Source organism: Bos taurus, unplaced genomic scaffold (assembly GCF_002263795.3).
Source record: "Bos taurus isolate L1 Dominette 01449 registration number 42190680 breed Hereford unplaced genomic scaffold, ARS-UCD2.0 Leftover_ScbfJmS_965_547, whole genome shotgun sequence".
Lineage (NCBI taxonomy): Eukaryota > Metazoa > Chordata > Mammalia > Artiodactyla > Bovidae > Bos > Bos taurus.
Window position 1 is genome coordinate 329,831 of NW_020192254.1, and position 19,278 is coordinate 349,108.

Here is a 19,278-nt window from a genome sequence, read left to right on the forward strand (position 1 = left end):
AAATGCTGGTTGTTATTATTTTTAGGCATGGCTATTCAGTGATTCTATTATTAAAAGAAAATTAATTTTCTTCTCGTGCAAAAATGAAGTAACTAGCCCATTCTTAGAATGCATTTTGAATTTCCTAGAAGAAAATGCACTTTGAAATGCTCGTTTCTTCTTTCTACAGTTATTTGAAATATGGCAGAGAGGGTTTCTCTTTCAGAGAAGCCTCTTAACCATTCTACTCCAATAATTCTAGTAACCCAGGTCTCTAAAAGAATCTTCTCTGAGAGGCTCATTCCGTGCCACTAACCTGTGAACATCTGCTTTCCAGCAAATATCTGTATTTTAGAGAACAGTGGAGCTTATCACTGTGATTTGTTTTCCTCCTTATGAAACTGATCAAAAGCACTTTTCATTCAAAATGTTATAAATAATCTTGTCCACCAGGGCTTCCCCTGGTGGTTCAGACAGTAAAGAATCCGCCCGCATTGCGGGAGACCTGGGTTCCATCCCTGGGTTGGGAAGATCCGCTGGAGAAGGGAAAGGCCCCATTGCTCTGACCTGGAGAATTCCATCAACTGTATAGTCCATGGGGTAGCAAAGAGTCGGACACGAGTGTGCGACTTTCACTTTTATATTGTTTTAACACTTTCATGCAAAATTATATCTGAGAGCATTTAACAGTTCTTGAAGACGAGCTCTGTCGCCCTGGCGGGCCGCCCTCCTGTCCCACGCGGCGGGGCAGCGCCTGCCTCAACCCAGGAGAGCGTTCGGGGAGCGCGCGGGCGGCTGGCCCCTGCCGCGCGGGCTGGCGGGCGGCGGCGACGGGCGGCTCCGCGGTGTGGGGACCACACACCGCCCGCCCGCGCCCGGCCCCTTGTCCTCGCGCGGCGAAGGTCCCGCGCGGCGGCGCTGGCGGCGGGACACGGTGGGCCCTGCGCGAATTATAGGCGTTCCTTCTGAGGCTCCATGTTAAGCCTCTCCCGGACGCGCCCTCCCGGCTCCCCGTCCCCGAAAGCCGCACCCCGGGGCCCCAAGGAGCCGCGCTACCGGCCCACACCCCGCGCTCCCGGCCCCTGGCCTCAGGCTGCGGCATCTCCAGCCCCCAGCCGCCGCCGGGACCGCGCGCCCGCGCCGCGGTCTGGTTCCGGAGCGGGGGCAGCCTCGGAAGGGTGAGGAAAGGGGCGCCGGCGGCGTCGGGGGGCTGCGGTGTCCGTGCCAGGCTCCGGCCGCGGCTGAGTTTGGGGGAGAGCGAGCCTGCGCCCCGGGGGGCAGCGGGGTGGGGACCGGTGCATTTTGGTTACTAATTTTCTCTTAGGTTGAGGAGTCAAGAACTGAAAATTAGATGGTTTTTTGGATTTGAGGATGTGGAAGATCCTATGATTCCTCATGTGAGTTAACTATTTGGACCTTAATGTCCGACGACGAGTCTCTCAGCGTTTAACTTTGTTAATTATGGCTTTCTCTTTATAAATTGAGATTTTTTTCTCTCTGTAGGCAATGTTATTTTTAAAGTTCCTGGCCGGGATGTCATTCTGAGAGAACGCCTGTTCGCCTCAGCTGAACATGGATAGTTTCCCATCCTTTCCTCTGGTCTGAGTTTTGATTTGCTTCGGTGCTGGTTCTGACCTTTTGTCCTGCCTGTGAGAGCAGGGCTCCCAGCTCTTCGCGATGTCCATCTCCGGCTCTGTATTGAGATCCCTGCTCTGTTCCTGCTAGGTGGAGGTAGTGTCTGGGCTCTCCAAGCAGTCTCTGTTGACAGACCGTGGTGGGAGGGACCCCTCCTTACCGTGGTGGGAGTGGGAGTTCCAGCTCCCCATTTTCTTATTAATAAGGTTTGAGAAATGTTCATTCATCCATAATATCATGGGCCACTCACCAGGGGATACACCTTCAGTTGGCAAATTTAAAAAAGACATACTCTTTGCTCTCAAGCAGTTAAAAGGGTGTAACATCAGAAGTGGAAATGTGCATTTTTATAAACATTTATAAATGGTTGAAATGTGTACTAAAATTGTATGCATGATTATACTGCAAAACTACAAATATGTTCCTTAATGTTTAGTTAAAAATCAGCTGGGGAGCTTATATCACAAAAGAATAAAGGTAAATAAATATGATAGGGTATAATTTAAAATTATATAATGCAGTGTTGATTTTAGCGTTATTCATTATAGTCTATTCATATTAAAAATTTTCATAAACTACATATAAGTTTAACACATACTGAAAACCTATAATGATATTAAAAATTCGATTCATTATTCAACATTTTATTTTTGGAACACATTAATATAAAATTTGATGATTTAAGAAAATATAATCTTGATAAGGATTATAAAGAACAATTTACTAATAAAATGAAAATAAACATAACAATCAAGGGTCAGAATTAGAAATGATTTTATTGAAGTACAGATATGTTTGTTGAAAAAACATCTTTCCCATTTCTTAGTTTAAACTTGTAAGAAGTAGACACTGTCACTAAAATCCATTAAAATAGTTTAGCTCCTTAGCCAGGATCTGTATTTCACTATATATTAGTTGCTGCTGCTGCTACTGCTGCTAAGTAGCTTCTGTCGCGTCCAACTCTGTGTGACCCCACAGACGGTAGCCCACCAGGCTCCCCCTTCCCTGGGATTCTCCAGGCAAGAACACTGGAGTGGGTTGCCATTTCCTCCTCCAATGCATGAAAGTGAAAAGTGAAAGTGAAGTTGCTCAGTCATGTCTGACTCTTAGCGACCCCATGGACTGCAGCCCACCAGGCTCCCCCATCCATGGGATTTAACAGGCAAGAGTACTGGAGTGGGGTGCCACTGCCTTCTCTGGTTATGATCATGAAAAACACATTTTCTAATTCAATAATTTTAAAGCTATTTGTCTCTTTACCACAAATGTGGTGGCTAGTGGAAATTTTGGCTGAAAGTACGAATATGTTGCTCTTAAGTCTGCACTTAAACAAGAGCTGGAAACAGTTCAACCTCGCTTCAATTTATGCCATCTCCCTTCCTTCCCATTCCTATCACAAAGCAGTTTCACAGTTAAAGGGAGGATTAATATTGGTGTAAGTAGATAAATAGTTTGGATATAAGAAATCATGAATTGATGTGGTCCACTTATATATTTCCCCACCTCAAATTATGTTTCATTCAACCCCTGGCTTCAAATAACACTGGTTGTTCATGGCCAAGGATTTTGAAGAAACAAAATGTGATGGCTTTAAAGGACTAAGCTTGCAAAGTACAAATAGTAATTTTTCCTCTATAAAAATCTTCAGTTAATTAAGGCCTAGATAAGAGATTGGAGTGAAAAAAAAAAAAAAAAAACCTCATCATAAGGGAAATTATGTCACATTGTAACCCAAAGAAGATGGAAAACAGGATTAAAAAGTATAGCCATTCAACTTCTTAATCTTAGATTGGGCTTCCCTAGTGGCTCAGACTGTAAAGAATCTGCCTGCAATGTGGGAGACCCATGTTCCATCCCTGGGTTGGATCCCCTGGAAAAAGGAATGGTTACCCACTCCAGTATTCTTCCCTGGAGAAGTCCATGGATGGAGGAGCCTGATGGGCTAAAGTCCATGGGGTTGCAAAGAGTTGGACACCATGGAGTGATTATGAATAAATGTAAAAAGTCTAAGCTGTATTGGACAAGACCTAGAGTTCAGTTGCTCAGCGGTGTCCAACTCTTTGAGACCCCATGGACTGCAGTGCACAAGGCTTTCCTATCCATCACCAACTCTCAGAGATTGCTCAAACCCATGTCCATCCCCTTGGTGATGCCATCCAACCACCTCATCCTCTGTCCACCCTTTCTGTCTTCAATCTGTCACAGCATCAGGGTATTGTTCAGTGAGTCAGTTCTTCACATGGGGTGGCCAAAGTATTGGAGCTGAAGCTTCAGCATCAGTCCTTCCAATAAATATGCAAGATTCATTTGCTTTAGCATTGACTGGTCTGATCTCCTCGAAGTCCAAGGGACTCTCAAGAGTTTTCTCAAACACCACAGTTCAAAAGCATCAATTCTTTGGCACTCAGCTATCTTTGTGGTCCCAATTCTCACATCCATGCATGCCTACTAGAAAAACAATAGCATTGACTATACTGACGTTTGTCGGCAAACTAATGTCTCTGCCTTTGAATATGCTGTCTAGGTTGAATCATAGCTTTTCTTCCAAGGAACAAGCTTCTTTTAATTTCATGGCTGCAGTTACCATCTGCAGTGATTTTGGAGCCCAAGAAAATAGTCTGTCACTGTTTCCATTCCTTCCCCAACTATTTGCCATGAAGTGATGGGACCAGATATGATGATCTTCATTTTTTGAATGTTACACTTTAAGCCAGCTTTTTTACTCTCTTCTTTCACTTTCATCAAGAGGCTGTTTAGTTCCTTTTAACTTTCTGCCATAAGGGTGATGTCATCTGCATATCTGAGCTTATTGATATCTCTCCTGGCAATCTTGATTCCAGCTTTTGCTTCAGCAAGCTCGGCATTTTGCATGATGTACTCTGCATCAGTTCAGTTCAGTTCAGTTCACTCGCTCAGTCATATCAGACTCTTTGGGACCCCATGGACTGCAGTATGCCAGGCCTCTCTGTCCATCACCAACTCCTACAGTTTACTCAAACTCAGGTCCATTGAGTCGGTGATGCCATCCAGCCGTCTCATCCTCTGTCGTCCCCTTCTCCTGGCTTCAGTCTTTCCAAGCATCAGGGTCTTTTCAAATGAGTCAGTTCTTTGCATCAGGTGGCCAAAGTTTTGGAGTTTTAGCTTCAGCATCAGTCCTTGCAATTAATATTCAGGACTGATTTCCTTTAGTTATATAAGCAGAGGGACAATAGGCAGCCTTGATGTACTCCTTTCCTAGTATCGAACCAGCCTGTTGTTCAATGTCTGGTTCTAAATGTTGTTTTTCCTGCATACAGATTTCTCTGGAGGCAGGTAAGGTGGTCTGGTAATCCCATGTCTTTTAAGAATTTCCCACAGTTTTTTGTGATCCACAGAGTCAAAGGGTTTGGTGTAGTCAATAAAGCAGAAGTAAATGTTTTTCTGGAACTCTCTTGCTTTTTCTATGATCCAGCAGATGTTGGCAATTTGCTCTCTAGTTCCTCTGCCTTTTCTAAATCCAGCTTGAACATCTGGAAGTTCACAGTTCACGTTCTGTTGAAGCCTTCTTGGAGAATTTTGAGTGTTACTTTGCTAGCATGTGAAATGAGTGCAATTGTGTGGTAGTATGAACATTTTTGGCATTGCCTTTCTTTGGGAATTGGAAGGAAAACTGACATTTCCCAGTCCTTTGGCCACTGCTGAGTTTCCAATTTTGCTTACGTATTGAGTGCAGCACTTTCACAGCATCATCTTTTAGCATTTGGAATAGCTCAGCTGGAATCCCATTATCTCCACTAGCTTTGTTCCTAGTGATGCTTCCTAAGGCCCACTTGACTTCACACTCCAAGATGTCTGGCTCTAGGTGAGTGCTCACACCATTGTAGTTATCTGGGTCATGAAGATCTTTTTGTGTAGTTCTTTTGTGTATTCTTGCCACCTCTTCTTAATATCTTCTGCTTCTGTTAGGTCCATACCATTTCTGTCATTTATTTTGCCCATCTTTGCCTGAAATGATCCCTTGGTATATCTAATGTTGTTGAAGAGTTCTCTAGTTCTTTCCCATTCTATTATCTCCTCTATTTCTTTGCATTGCTCACTGAGGAATGCTTTCTTATCTCTCCTTTCTATTCCTTGGAACTCTGCATTCAAATGGGCATTGCTTTCCTTTTCTCCTTTGCCTTTTGTTTCTCTTCTTTTCTCAGCTATTTCTAAGGCCTCCTCAGAGGCATTTCTGCATTTTTAAAAATGCCCCCCCCCTTTTTTTTTTTTTTTGCCTTTTTGCAACCATTTTGCCTTTTTGCATTTCTTTTTCATGGGGATGGTCTTGATCACCGCCTCCTGTACAATGTCCCAAACCTCTATCCATATTTCTTCAGTCACTCTCAGATCTGGTCTCTTGAATCTATTTGTCACTTCCACTGTATACTTATGAGGGATTTGATTTAGGTCATAACTGAATGGCCTAGTGGTTTTCCCTCCCTTCAATTTATGTCTGCATTTTGTGAAAAAAGAGTTCATGAGCTGATCCACATTTAGCTCCTTTTCCTGTTTTTGCTAACAGTATAAAGCTTCTCCATCTTTGGCTGCAAAGACTAAAATCAGTCTGCTTTTGGTATTGACATTCTGGTGATGTCCATATGTAGAGTCATCTCTTGTGTTGTTAGAAGAGGGTGTTTGCTATGACCAGTGCATTCTTTTTGCAAAACTCTGTTACCTTTGCCCTGCTTCATTTTGTACTCCAAGGCTATATTTGCCTGTTACTCTAGGTATCTCTTGACTTCCTACTTTTGCATTCCAGTCTCCAATGATGAAAAGGACCACTTTTTCGGGTGTTAGTTCTAGAAGGTCTTGTAGATCTTCATAGAACTGTTCAATTTCAGCTTTCTCAGCATTACTGATTGGGGCATAGACTTGGATAACTGTGATATTGAGTGGCTTGCCTTGGAAAGGAACAGAGATCATTCTGTCATTTTTGAGATTGCACCTCAGTACTGCATTTTGGACTCTTGTTGACTATGAAGGCTACTCCATTTCTTCTGAGGGATTCTTGCCCACAGTAGTAGATATAATGGTCATCTGAATTAAATTCGCCCATTCCAGTCCATTTTATTTCACTGATTCCTAAAATGTCGATGTTCACTCTTTCCATTTCCTGTTTGACGACTTCCAATTTACCTTGATTCATGGGACAAATATTCCAGGTTCCTTTGCAATGTTGTTCTTTGCAGTATCTGACTTTATTTCCATCATCAGTCACCTCCACAGCTGGGCATTTTTTTTTTCTTCTCTTTGACTGTTTCTCTTCATTCTTTCTGGAGTTATTGCTCCACTCATCTCCAGTAGCATATTGTGTACCTACTGTCCTTGGAAGTTCATCTTTCAATGCCATGTCTTTTTGCCTTTCCATATTGTTCATGGGGTTCTCAAGGCAAGAATACTGGTTTGCCATTCCTTTCTCCAGCGAACCACATTTTGTTGAACTCTCCACTATGACCCGTCCATCTTGGGTGGCTCTACATGGCTCATAGTTTCATTGAGTTAGACAAGGCTGTGGTCCATGTGATCAGTTTGGTTAGTGTTCTGTGACTGTGGTTTTCATTCTGTCTGCCCTCTGAGGGATAAGGATAAGAGGCTTGTGGAAGCTTCCCGATGGGAGAGACTGATTTTTGGGGAAACTGGGTCTTGTTCTTACGGGCGGGATCATGTTTAATCAGTCTTTAACCAATTTTCTCTTGATTTGGCCTTCTTTGTTCTTTCCATGTTGCTTGGCCTGAGGCCAAACTATAGTAAGAGTAATGAAGATAATGGTGATTTCTTTCAAAAGGAGTTGTGCATGCACTGTTGTCTTCAGTGCCCCTGACGCTGCAGCAGGCCACTGTCGACCCATGCCTCCACCAGAGATTTTTGGTTACTCACAGGCAAGTCTGGCACAATATCTTGTGGGGATGCTGTTCTTTTCTTCTGGCTTCTGGTGTGCACAAGATTTCCTTTGTGCTCTGCAAGAGTCTGTTTCCCCAGTCCAGTGGAAGTTCTGGAATCAAATCCCACTGGCCTCCAAAGTCAAATTCTCTGGGGTTCTCAGTACCTTTCCCAGACCCCAGGTTGGAAAATCTGATGTGGGTCCTAGAACTTTCTTAACAGTTCTAGAAGACTTAGAGTGTTAATGTATTTGTTAAAATATAAGATTAACCCATATAAAATTTAAATATAATAAAACACATAGCATGTGTCTCTGGGAAGGAAGATGGTAATATTTATGTGTATATAATACTGTGTTCCAGCTTGTAACTCAGCCCACCCAGCATTTCTGTGATGTCTTCAGCATGTAGGTTGAACAGACAGGGTGACCGCAGACAGCCGTGTGGTACTCCTTTCTCAGTCTTGAACCAGTCAGCTTCCCACACAGGGTTCTCACTGCTGTTTTTTGAACCACATTCAGGTTTCTCATGAGACAGGTAAGATGGTCTGATATTCCCATCTCTCTAAGCACTTTACACAGTTTGTAATGATCCACACAGTCAAAGGCTTTAGTATAGTTGATGAAAAAGAGATTGATGTTTTTCTGACATTTATTTTTCTGACATCTGATTATAGAGAAAGATGTTTTACTTTCTCTATAATCCAGTGAATGGGGTAGTTTGATCTCTAGTTCCTCTTCCTTTTCTAAACCCAGCTTGGACATCTGGAAGTTCTTGGTTCACATAATGCTGAAGCCTTGCATGCAGGATTTTAAGCATGACCTTACTAGCATGGGAGATGAGAGCAACTGTCTGATGGCTGGCACATTCTTTGGTACTATCCTTTTTGGCAATTGTGATGAATATTGACCTTTTCCAGTCCTGTGGCCACTGCTGGGTCTTCCAGAGCTGCTGACATAAGGAATGTAAAACCTTGTTGGCATCATCCTTTAGGGGTTTGAATTGTTCTTCTGGAAGTTCATTACATCTACTAGCTTTGTTAACAGCAGTGCTTCTGAAGGCCCACTTGAACTCCAGAATGTCTGGCTCTAGGTCACTAACCACACCATCATAGTAATCTGGTTCATTAAGATCTTTTTAATACAGTTTTTCCATGTAATTTTTCCATCTTTATCTCTTCAGTGTCTACTAGGTTTTTATCCTTCATTGTGCCCATCTTTGGATATAATGGTCCCTTGATGTTTCCAATTTTCCTGAAGAGATCTCTAGTCTTTCCCCTTTTGTTGTTTCTTTTATTATTAAAACCTGTTCATTGAAGAAGGCCTTCTTGTCTCTGCTAGCTATTCTTTGAAACTCTGCATTTAATTGGATTTACCTTTCCCTCTTTCACTTGCTTTTCACGTCTCCATTCTTCTGATGTTTGTAAAGCCTCCTCAGATCACCACTTTGCCTTCTTGCTTTTCTTTTTCCTTGGGATAGTTTTGTTTTCTGCCTCCTGTACAGTATTACAAACCTCTGTCCATAGTTCTTCAGGCACACAGTTAAGTAGATCTAATCCCTTGAATCTATTTATTACCTCTGTTGCAAATTCATACAGGATTTGATTTAAGTCATGCCTGACCGACCTAGTATTTTCCCCAGTTTTCTTTAGTTTAAGCCTGAATTTTTCTATGAACAGCTGATCTTCTGAGCCACAGTCAGCTCCAGCCCTTGTTTGTGCTCACTGTACAGTTTCTCCATCTTCAGCTACAAAGAATGTATCAGTTTGATTTTGGTATTGATCATTTGGTGATATCAATGTGCAAAGTCATCTCTTGTGTTGTTCAAAAAGGGTATTTGCTATGTCTAGTGCATTCTCTTGACAGAATTCAAGAGCCTCTTGATGAGCGTGACAGAGAGGAGTAGACGAGCCAGCTTAAGACTAAGTATTTAAGAAACTAAGATCATCGCATCTGGGCCCATTACTGCACAGCAAATAGAAGGGGAAAAGGTGGAAGTAGTGATAGATTTCCTCTTCCTGTGCTCTAAAATCACTGCAGATGGTGACTGCAGCCATGAGATCATAAGATGATTGCTTCTTGGCAGGAAAGCAATGACAAACATAGATTCTGTGTTTAAAAGCAGACATTACTCTGCTGACAAAGTCTGTATAGTCCAGGCTATGGTCTTCCCAGTGGTCACGTACAGTTGTGAGAGCTGGACCTTACGGAAGCCAGAACATCAACAAATTGATGCCTTTGAATTGTCGTGCTGGAAGACACCGGAAAGTCCCTTGAACAGCAAGATCAAACCAATCAATCTTATGGGAGATCAACCCTGAGAATTCACTCGAAGAACTGATGCTGAAGCTGAAGCTCCGGTGATTTGGTCATCTAATGCAAACATGACTTGTTATAAAAGTCCTGGATGCTGCGGAAGATTGTGGGTAGAAGGAGAATAGGGCATCAAAGGATGAGATGCCTGGACAGCATCACGGATGCAATGAACATGAACTTGGGCAAACTCTAGGAGATGGTGAGGGACAGGGAAGCCTGTTGTGTTGCAGCCCATGGGGTTGCAAAGAGTTGGACACAGGTGGAAACAAATTCTATGCTAGTATATATATGTTTGTTTAAACATACATACATTTTCAGACATATTTAGGTATATCTATTTACATATATGGAGAAGGCAATGGCACCCCACTCCAGTACTCTTGCCTGAAAAATCCCATGGACGGAGGAGCCTGGTGGGCTGCAGTCCATGGGATCGCTAAGATTCAGACATGACTGAGCGACTTCAATTTCTCTTTTCACTTTCATGCATTGGAGAAGGAAATGGCCACCCACTCAGGTGTTCTTGCCTGGAGAATCTCAGGGACGGAGGAGCCTTGTGGGCTGCCATCTATGGGGTCACACAGAGTCGGACACGACCGAAGTGACTTAGCATAGCATAGCATTTACATATATATGCTACAGGTCATTCAAATATTGAAGTATTTGAATCTGCCAATCAGAATGTTTGTGATTTTAGAATTGTCATTGGGTATTTTATTCTTTTTTTTTTTTAATTTATTTTTTTATTTTATTTTTAAACTTTACAATATTGTATTAGTTTTGCCAAATATAGAAATGGATTCGCCACAGGTATACATGTGTTCCCCATTCTGAACCCTCCTCCCTCCTCCCTCCCCATACCATCCTCTGGGTCGTCCCAGTGCACCAGCCCCAAGCATCCAGTATCGTGCATCGAACCTGGACTGGCAACTCGTTTCATACATGATATTATACGTGTTTCAATGCCATTCTCCCAAATCTTCCCACCCTCTCCCTCTCCAACAGAGTCCATAAGACTGTTCTATACTTCAGTGTCTCTTTTGCTGTCTTGTACACAGGGTTATTGTTACCATCTTTCTAAATTCCATATATATTTTATTCTAAATATAAAGAACAAGCTCTTTTTTTCCTATATTTAAGCCCTAAGAGACTATTTGAAAAATAGCTCAAGGTAACTAGTGATGACCCAAAAGTAGAGGAAAAAATAACTCTTGGACTATGTTGGTTTCTGCAGCACCTCTGAAGCGTCCAGAGGCATTCATACAAAATATTTAGGACTGGAATTGTTTTGTTTTTGTTAGATTGTTTTAATGTGCCAGATCCCTTTAACACTTAGTACCTTACACAAATTGCAGTCACTTTTTGAAAGTGAAAAATAATGTTTTATTCTCAAATAACTTCACATCTTTTACTTGGTCTACTGACCATACCAGATAATGGGGGTGGAGGGTTCAATTCATTGCTCTTAAGATTCAGAAAGCACTATGCTCAGGCACAATAAATAAAACCTATGACAAAGATGATGTATATTGCTTTACACTGTTCTTTAATAAAATATACTTTTATTATTGAAAATAGCATACATTACTAAAATATATTTTATCATTTAAAAAGTCTCTAATTATATATAAAAATGAGTGTTTTGTTAGCCATAAAACAAATGAAATAATGTTACTTGCAACAACATGGACCTAGAGATTATTATATTAAGTCAGACATATGATGTCATATTAAGTCAAATGTTTGATGTCACTTGTATGCAAAATCTAAAATAATGGTACAAATGAACTTACTTACAGAACAAAAATAGGCTCAGATACTGAAAACAGGCTGATGATTACCAAAGGGGTTAGCAGGGGCAGGGGGATAAATTAGGAGTTCAGGATTGACAGATACATACTACTCTAAATAAAATAGATAATCACGGACTTCCTGATGGTCCAGTGGTTAAGAATCTGTGCTTCCAATGCAGAGGACATGGTTCAATCTCTGGTCCAGAGAACTAAGATCCCACAGTGCTATGAGGTATAGCCAGAACAACAATAATGAAAGGCAAGCTCCGGAATGGTGTATGTAGAATTGAAAGGTTGTTGTTGAATCACACGAAGACACCGGGATTCTTGGCCCCTGGAGGAGAAGAATTCAATCCGGGGCCAGAGACGAGGCTTGATTGCTCAGAGCTTTTGTGTAATAAAGTTTTATTAAAGTATAAAGGAGATAGAGAAAGCTTCTGGCATAGGCATCAGAAGGGGGCAGAAAGAGTACCCGCTTGCTAGTGTTAACAATGAGGTTATATAATCCAAAGAATGTCTGGAGGGTGTAAAGACCTCATCAGACCTACTCCCATAATTTACATTTTAAGATAACACTGTCCTCAGGCAAGATACATCCTTGTAAAGACCAGGTCTACTCCCATAATTTTAAGATAACAGAAGGTTGAATCCAAAGACTGTCCTTAGACAGGATACATTATTGTTATATAATCCTAAGGAATGTGGAGAAAGAAAAAAAGTGTGTCCTTTATTCCTCCTTGAGAATTCCAGACCCCTCTCTACTTGGGGACCCCTAGACTCCCTATCAACCTGCCTAGGAAATGACTTTCTCAGAATGATATCATTTACTACAAAGGACCTACTGTGTAACATATAATGGAAAAGAATCTGAAAAGGAATATATATATTCAGATATATATATATATATATATATATATATATATATATATGTCTGAATCACCTTATTGTATACCTGAAACTAACACAATATTGTAAATTATATGTCACTTAAAATTTTTTTTCAAAGAGAAGAAACATGTGTAGTTTGTCAGCTAAAGCATTCACTTGGAAAATAGAAGTAAAACTGCTAATTTGTTACTAATTCATTTTTGTGCTTTAAGTTACTGTTCTCCTTTTCTCCTCTTTCCTCTTTTTCTTTTCACAGAAAGCAGTACTCACAATAAATCTTACCCAGACTTACAATTAAATAAAAGTATCAGAACATCTGGGTTTGTAATGTTCAAGCCAGGAGGTTAGCAAATTATTACATTCTGGCTTCTCTTTCTTCTTTACTACTGTTTTGAAGGTCAGGATATTACCGGGGGTGAGGGTTGAGAAGCTGAATTTATGATATAGATAAAACTGTTATCTGTTTGCATGGGAAAACTGAGGCAAAGAATGACTAAGACTCCCTCAGCCATAGATATTAGACTTTAAAAGAACTGCACTTAGGTTATTAAAAGATCGATTGCAATCATTTTCTTAAAACTTTGTGCATGCAAGTCTGAAGAGAAAATGGTGTAGTAGTAATGATAACAGTGTGTTGAACAATAGTGTAGATTTGTGCTTTTTTAACACATTGCATATGTTTTAGCCCTCACCCTGAAGTCAAATCAATTTGAGTTTTGTAATGGGTGGAGTACAGTTATTTAAAATTTCCTTCTTATCCCCTGCCTTTTAGTATGAATACAAATAGTGGTTTAAAATGACATTCTTATCATCTATATTCTTGTGATCTGTAGAATTTTATTGGAAACAAGGGAGCAATACAAAAACTGATTTGAATAACCAACCTGCTTCAGTGTGAAAAAAATTAATGTGAAGTACTGGAGAAGTGGTGTTGAATATATGCTCCGTCTTTTGTAAGTTAACTAATTACACTGTTCAAAACTGTTTACAAACAGTTCAGTTGAGGTCAGTTCAGTCGCTCAGTCATGTCTGACTCTGCGACCCCATGAAATTGCAGCACGCCAGGCCTCCCTGTCCATCAACTGCCAGACTTCACCCAAACTCCTGTCCATCGACTCGGTGATGCCATCTAGCGATCTCATCCTCTATCATCCCCTTCTCCTCCTGCCCCCAATCCCTCCCAGCATCAGAATCTTTTCCAATAAGTCAACTCTTTGCATGAGGTGGCCAAAGTATTGGAGTTTCAGCTTTAGCATCAGTCCTTCCAAAGAACACCAAGGACGGATCTCCTTTAGAATGGATTGGTTGGATCTCCTTGCAGTCCGAGGGACTCTCAAGAGTCTTCTCCAATACCGCAGTTCAAAAGCCTCAGTTCTTCGGTGCTCAGCATTCTTCACAGTCCAACTTTCACATCCATACATGACCACTGGAAAAACCATAACCTTGACTAGATGGACCTTTGTTGGCAAAGTAACGTCTCTGGTTTTCAATATGCTATCTAGGTTGGTCATAACTTTCCTCCCAAGGAGTAAGCATCTTTTAATTTCATGGTTGCAATCAGCATCTATAGTAATTTTCCACCTCCCAAAAATAAAGTCTGACACTGTTTCCCCATCTATTTCCCATGAAGGGATGGGACCGGATGCCATGATCTTCGTTTTCTGAATGTGGCGCTTTAAGCCAACTTTTTCACTCTCCACTTTAACTTTTATCAAGAGGCTTTTGAGTTCCTCTTCACTTTCTGCCATAAGGGTGGTGTCATCTGCATATCTGAGGTTATTGATATTTCTCCCGTCAATCTTGATTCCAGCTTGTGCTTCTTCCAGCCCAGGGTTTCTCATGATGTACTCTGCATAGAAGTTAAATAAGCAGGGTGACAGTATACAGCCTTGACGTACTTGGTTTCCTATTTGGAACCAGTCTGTTGTTCCATGTCCAGTTCTAACGGTTGCTTCCTGACCTGCATATAGGTTTCTCAAGAGGCAGGTCAGGTGGTCTGGTATTCCCATCTCTTTCAGAATTTTCCACAGTGTATTGTGATCCACACAGTCAAAGCCTTTGGCATAGTCAGTATAGCAGAAATAGATGTTTTTCTGGAACTCTCTTGCTTTTTCCATGATCCAGCAGATGTTGGCAATTTGATCTGTGTTCCCTCTGCCTTTTCTAACACCAGCTAAAACATGAGGAAGTTCACACTTCCTGTATTGCTGAGGCCTGGCTTGGAGAATTTTGAGCATTAATTTACTAGTGTGTGAGATGAGTACAATTGTGTGGTAGTTTGAGCATTCTTTGGCATTGCTTTTCTTTGAGATTGGAATGAAAACGGAATTTTTCTAGTCCCGTGGCCACTGCTGAGTTTTCCAAATTTGCTGGCATATTGAGTGCAGAACTTTCACAGCATCATCCTCCAGGATTTGAAAGAGCTCAACTGGAATTCCATCACCTCCACTAGCTTTGTTCATAGTGATGCTTTCTAAGGCCCACTTGACTTCACATTCCAGGATGTCTGGCTCTAGGTCAGTGATTACACCATCGTGATTACCTGGGTCGTGAAGCTCTTTTTTGCACAGTTCTTCTGTGTATTCTTGCCACCTCTTCTTAATATCTTCTGCTTCTGTTAGGTCCATACCATTTCTGTCCTTTATTGTGCCCATCTTTGCATGAAATGTTCCTTTGGTATCTCTGATTTGCTTGAAGCAATCTCTAGTCTTTCCCATTCTGTTGCTTTCCTCTATTTCTTTGCATTGATCGCTGAGGAAGCCTTTCTTATCTCTTCTTGCTATTCTTTGGAACTCTGCATTAAGAAGAGGTGGCAAGAATACACAAAAGAACTATACAAAAAAGATCTTCACGACCAAGATAATTACGATGGTGTGATTACTCACCTAGAGTCAGACATCCTGGAATGTGAAGTCAAGTGGGACTTAGAAAGCATCACTACGAACAAAGCTAGTGGAGGTGATGGAATTCCAGTTGAGCTCTTTCAAATTTTGAAAGATGATGCTGTAAAAGTGCTGCACTCAATATGCCAGCAAATTTGGAAAACTCATCAGTGGCCACAGCACTGGAAAAGGTCAGTTTTCATTCCAATCTCAAAAAAAGGCAATGCCAAAGAATGCTCAAACTACTGCACAATTGTACTCATCTCACACACTAGTAAAGTAATGCTCAAAATTCTCCACGCCAGGCTTCAGCAATACATGAACTGTGAACTTCCTGATGTTCAAGCTGGTTTTAGAAAAGGCTGAGGAACCACAGACCAAATTGCCAACATCTGCTGGATCATGGAAAAAGAAAGAGAGTTCCAGAAAAACATCTATTTCTGCTATACTGACTATGCCAAAGCTTTGACTGTGTGGATCACAATACACTGTGGAAAATTCTGAAAGAGATGGGAATACCAGACCACCTGACTTGCCTCTTGAGAAACCTATATGCAGGTCAGGAAGCAACCGTTAGAACTGGACATGGAACAACAGACTGGTTCCAAATAGGAAACCGAGTATGTCAAGGCTGTATATTGTCACCCTGCTTAATTAACTTCTATGCAGAGTACAGCATGAGAAATGCAGGGCTGGAAGAAGTACAAGCTGGAATCAAGATTGCCGGGAGAATTATCAATAACTTCAGATATGCAGATGACACCACCCTTATGGCAGAACGTGAAGAGGAACTAAAAAGCCCCTTGATGAACATTAATGTGCAGAGTGAAAAAGTTGGCTTAAAGCGCCACATTCAGAAAACGAAGATCATGGCATCCGGTCCCATCACTTCATGGGAAATTGATGGGGAAACAGTGTTAGACTTTATTTGGGCTCCAAAATACCTGCAGATGGTGATTGTAGCCATGAAAGTAAAAGACACTTCTTGGAAGGAAAGTTACAACCAATCTAGATAGCATATTCAAAAGCAGAGACATTACTTTGCCAACAATCCATCTAGTCGAGGCTATGGTTTTTCCAGAGGTCATCTATGGATGCGAGATTTGGACGGTGAAGAAAGCTGAGCTCTGAAGAATTGATGCCTTTGAACTGTGATGTTATAGAAGAGTCTTGAGAGTCCCTTGCACTGCAAGGAGATCTAACCAGTCCATTTCGAAGGAGATCAGTCCTGGGTGTTCTTTGGAAGGACTGATGCTAAAGCTGAAACTCCAATACTTTGGCCACCTAATGGGAAGAGTTGACTCATTGGGAAAAGTCTGATGCTGGGAGAGATTGGGGGCATGAAGAGAAGAGGACAACAGAGGATGAGATGGCATCATCCCTCTCGATGGACATGATTTTGGGTGATCTCTGGTAGTTGGTGATGGACAGAGAGGGCTGGCATGCTGCATTCATAGGGTCACAAAGAGTTGGACATGACTGAGTGACTGAACTGACTGAACTAATATTCCTTAGATTTCAAAGGGCAGATCCAAACAGTTGCTGATAAGAGAAGGGAGGGGATATAAAAACAGAGGAGAAACAATCAAAGGGTGGTACAGCCTTAGGGCAAGATCTGGTTCTTTCTCAAGGAAGACCCATAACAATATCTTTGAGTTCTTCTATGGAACTGGGAACCCCACCCAAGTGGAAGATGTTAACTTTAGGATGAGCACAAGATTCCTGGAACACCACCCTGTTGCCTTACCCCAAATTTTGCCTTCCTTTGCTGGGGACCAGTGATAACCATCTTGTAAAGTGTACTGTTTGGCCCCTGTTTCTTCTCTGACAGGGTCCGAGAGTTTTAGACTAAATTGCTGTTACTACAAGGATAGAATCCAGTTTCAGATACAGAATACCTCAACCTAGATCAGGTAGAGAGAGACTTTTACTCTGCTAGGCAGAACTACATGCATGAACATCAGGAAGAAGTTACAGAAGAAAGATACCTCTGTCCCAGTTCCCAAGAAGTCTCTCAGGGACAGTTGTTTGGGGAAGCTCACTGACTGAAATGACCTACCCTTCCCAGATACCAGAGTAACCATTTGCATGAATTGTTTTATGACAGGAGGTCCTGGTAAGGAACATGGAACTAATAAATGACCACCAACTGGAAGAGTTTGGGGAAGGTCAAAAGGAGACACCACATGTCTGACCACCTCCCTGAATCATTCTCACTGGCAGCCATCTTGGCTGAGCAATGCATGCACAACAAGGAAGGACTCTGAGTCAGAATGATTGGTCAGTGACAACCCGGAAATTAATCCCATCACCGTAAATCTCAAGACTAGGAGCCACGTGGCAGAGCAGTTCTCCTGGGTTCCCTTACCCTACTGCTCTCCACCTGGGCACCCCTTCCCAATAAAATCTCTTGCTTTGTCAACACATGTATTTCCTCAGCCAATTCATTTCTGAGTGTTAGCCAAGAGCCCCATTTGGGCCCTGGAAACAGAAGTCCTTCCTGAAACAGAAGGACTGATGCTGAAGCTGAAGCTCAATACTTTGGCCACCTGATGGAAAGAGCTGACTCATTAAAAATGACCCTTATGATGGGAAAGATTGAAGGCAGGAGAAGAGTACGACAAAGGACAAGATGGTTGGATGGAATCACTAACTCAGTGGACATGAGCTTGAGCAAGCTCCAGGAGATGGTGAAGGACAGGAAAGACTAGTGTGCTGCAGTCTGCAGTCCATGGGGTTCCACAGAGTTAGACACAGCTGAGTGACTGAACAAAAACAACAAAACACACATAAGCAGAAACACACACACACACCTCTCATAAATATTACCAAATTTATTAGTTTCATTCTAATAGTATTAGATATATTTTTACTGCAAAATGTATCCAAATGGTTTGTGTTTGATGTCATTGAATACGGTGTAGTGGTAGTTTCAAGAGGTTGTCCTTATACAAATGCAGTAAAAGTGAATGAAAGTGTCAAATTTAGTGTGTGTGTGTGTTTAACTCTTAATTTAAAAAAAAAAAAAAAAAGGTCAAATGCTTAGTTTTGATGTTTAGTCACTAAGTCCGTGTCTGACCCTTTTGCAGCCTCATGGACCATAGCCCCACCAGCTTCTCTGTCCATGGGATTTCCTGGGGCAAGAATATGAAGTGGTTGTTCATTTCCTTCACCGGGGGATCTTCCCAACCCAGGGGGATCAAACCTGCCTTTCCTGTAATTGTAGGCAAATTCATTACCACTGAGCCACTAAAGGCTTATAGCAACCAAGTAAAAGCCCTAATCCAAGAAGGCAACTTAAAAATAGTTGGGGAGCTTCGAAGTGTTTTTACTTGCCTTGTCCTACCTCTCTCCTGGCTCCAAAATGGTTCTTGAAATGACAACCAGTATTCCAATATGTCATTCTGGTCCCTGGCTCCAGAGGAAGCAAAGTTGAAATTATTCTCAAATAGGTTATTTTGTATTTTTTTTAGTCTAATGGCTACCTATACGACTGACCAAAAGCACTGGCCTCTGCTTCACCTGATCCAGAACTTCCTCAGGGCAGAAAAGTGGCTACACAGAGGGCATTTCTCAGAAAATGTGGAAGGCAAATGAAGAACCCACTGCTGCATAGAGCAAATGATTACAACTTGAGGAACAATAACAAACTACTAGAAGCCTGAGAGGAAAATTTGTGAAGAAAGTGTCTTTGAAGAATTATGGCATTGAAAATCTCACATGATATTAGGGAATATAGAATGTGATGCTCAGAGAAAAAGTTAATGGCATGCTCAGAGAAAAATAATTTTGTTTAAAAACAAACCAAAGAACCTGAGACGACTCTAAACTGTTACCTCAGACTGATCTTTAGGCTCTGCACAAAGAGGAAGTAAAGACTGAGCAAGGT

General features: G+C 41.6%; 1 protein-coding gene across 1 annotated transcript; it reads left to right on the forward strand.

Moving 5' to 3' along the window:
• Nucleotides 1–769: 769 nt before the first annotated feature.
• On the forward strand, nucleotides 770–18,388 carry LOC112445792 (uncharacterized). The gene is made up of 4 exons (XM_059884511.1): nucleotides 770–1,157; nucleotides 1,304–1,376; nucleotides 1,483–1,710; nucleotides 17,497–18,388. Exons 1-3 carry the CDS (start codon nucleotides 955–957, stop codon nucleotides 1,522–1,524), a joined length of 318 nt encoding a protein of 105 aa, XP_059740494.1. The 5' UTR covers nucleotides 770–954; the 3' UTR covers nucleotides 1,525–1,710; nucleotides 17,497–18,388.
• The last annotated feature ends 890 nt before the right edge of the window (nucleotides 18,389–19,278 follow it).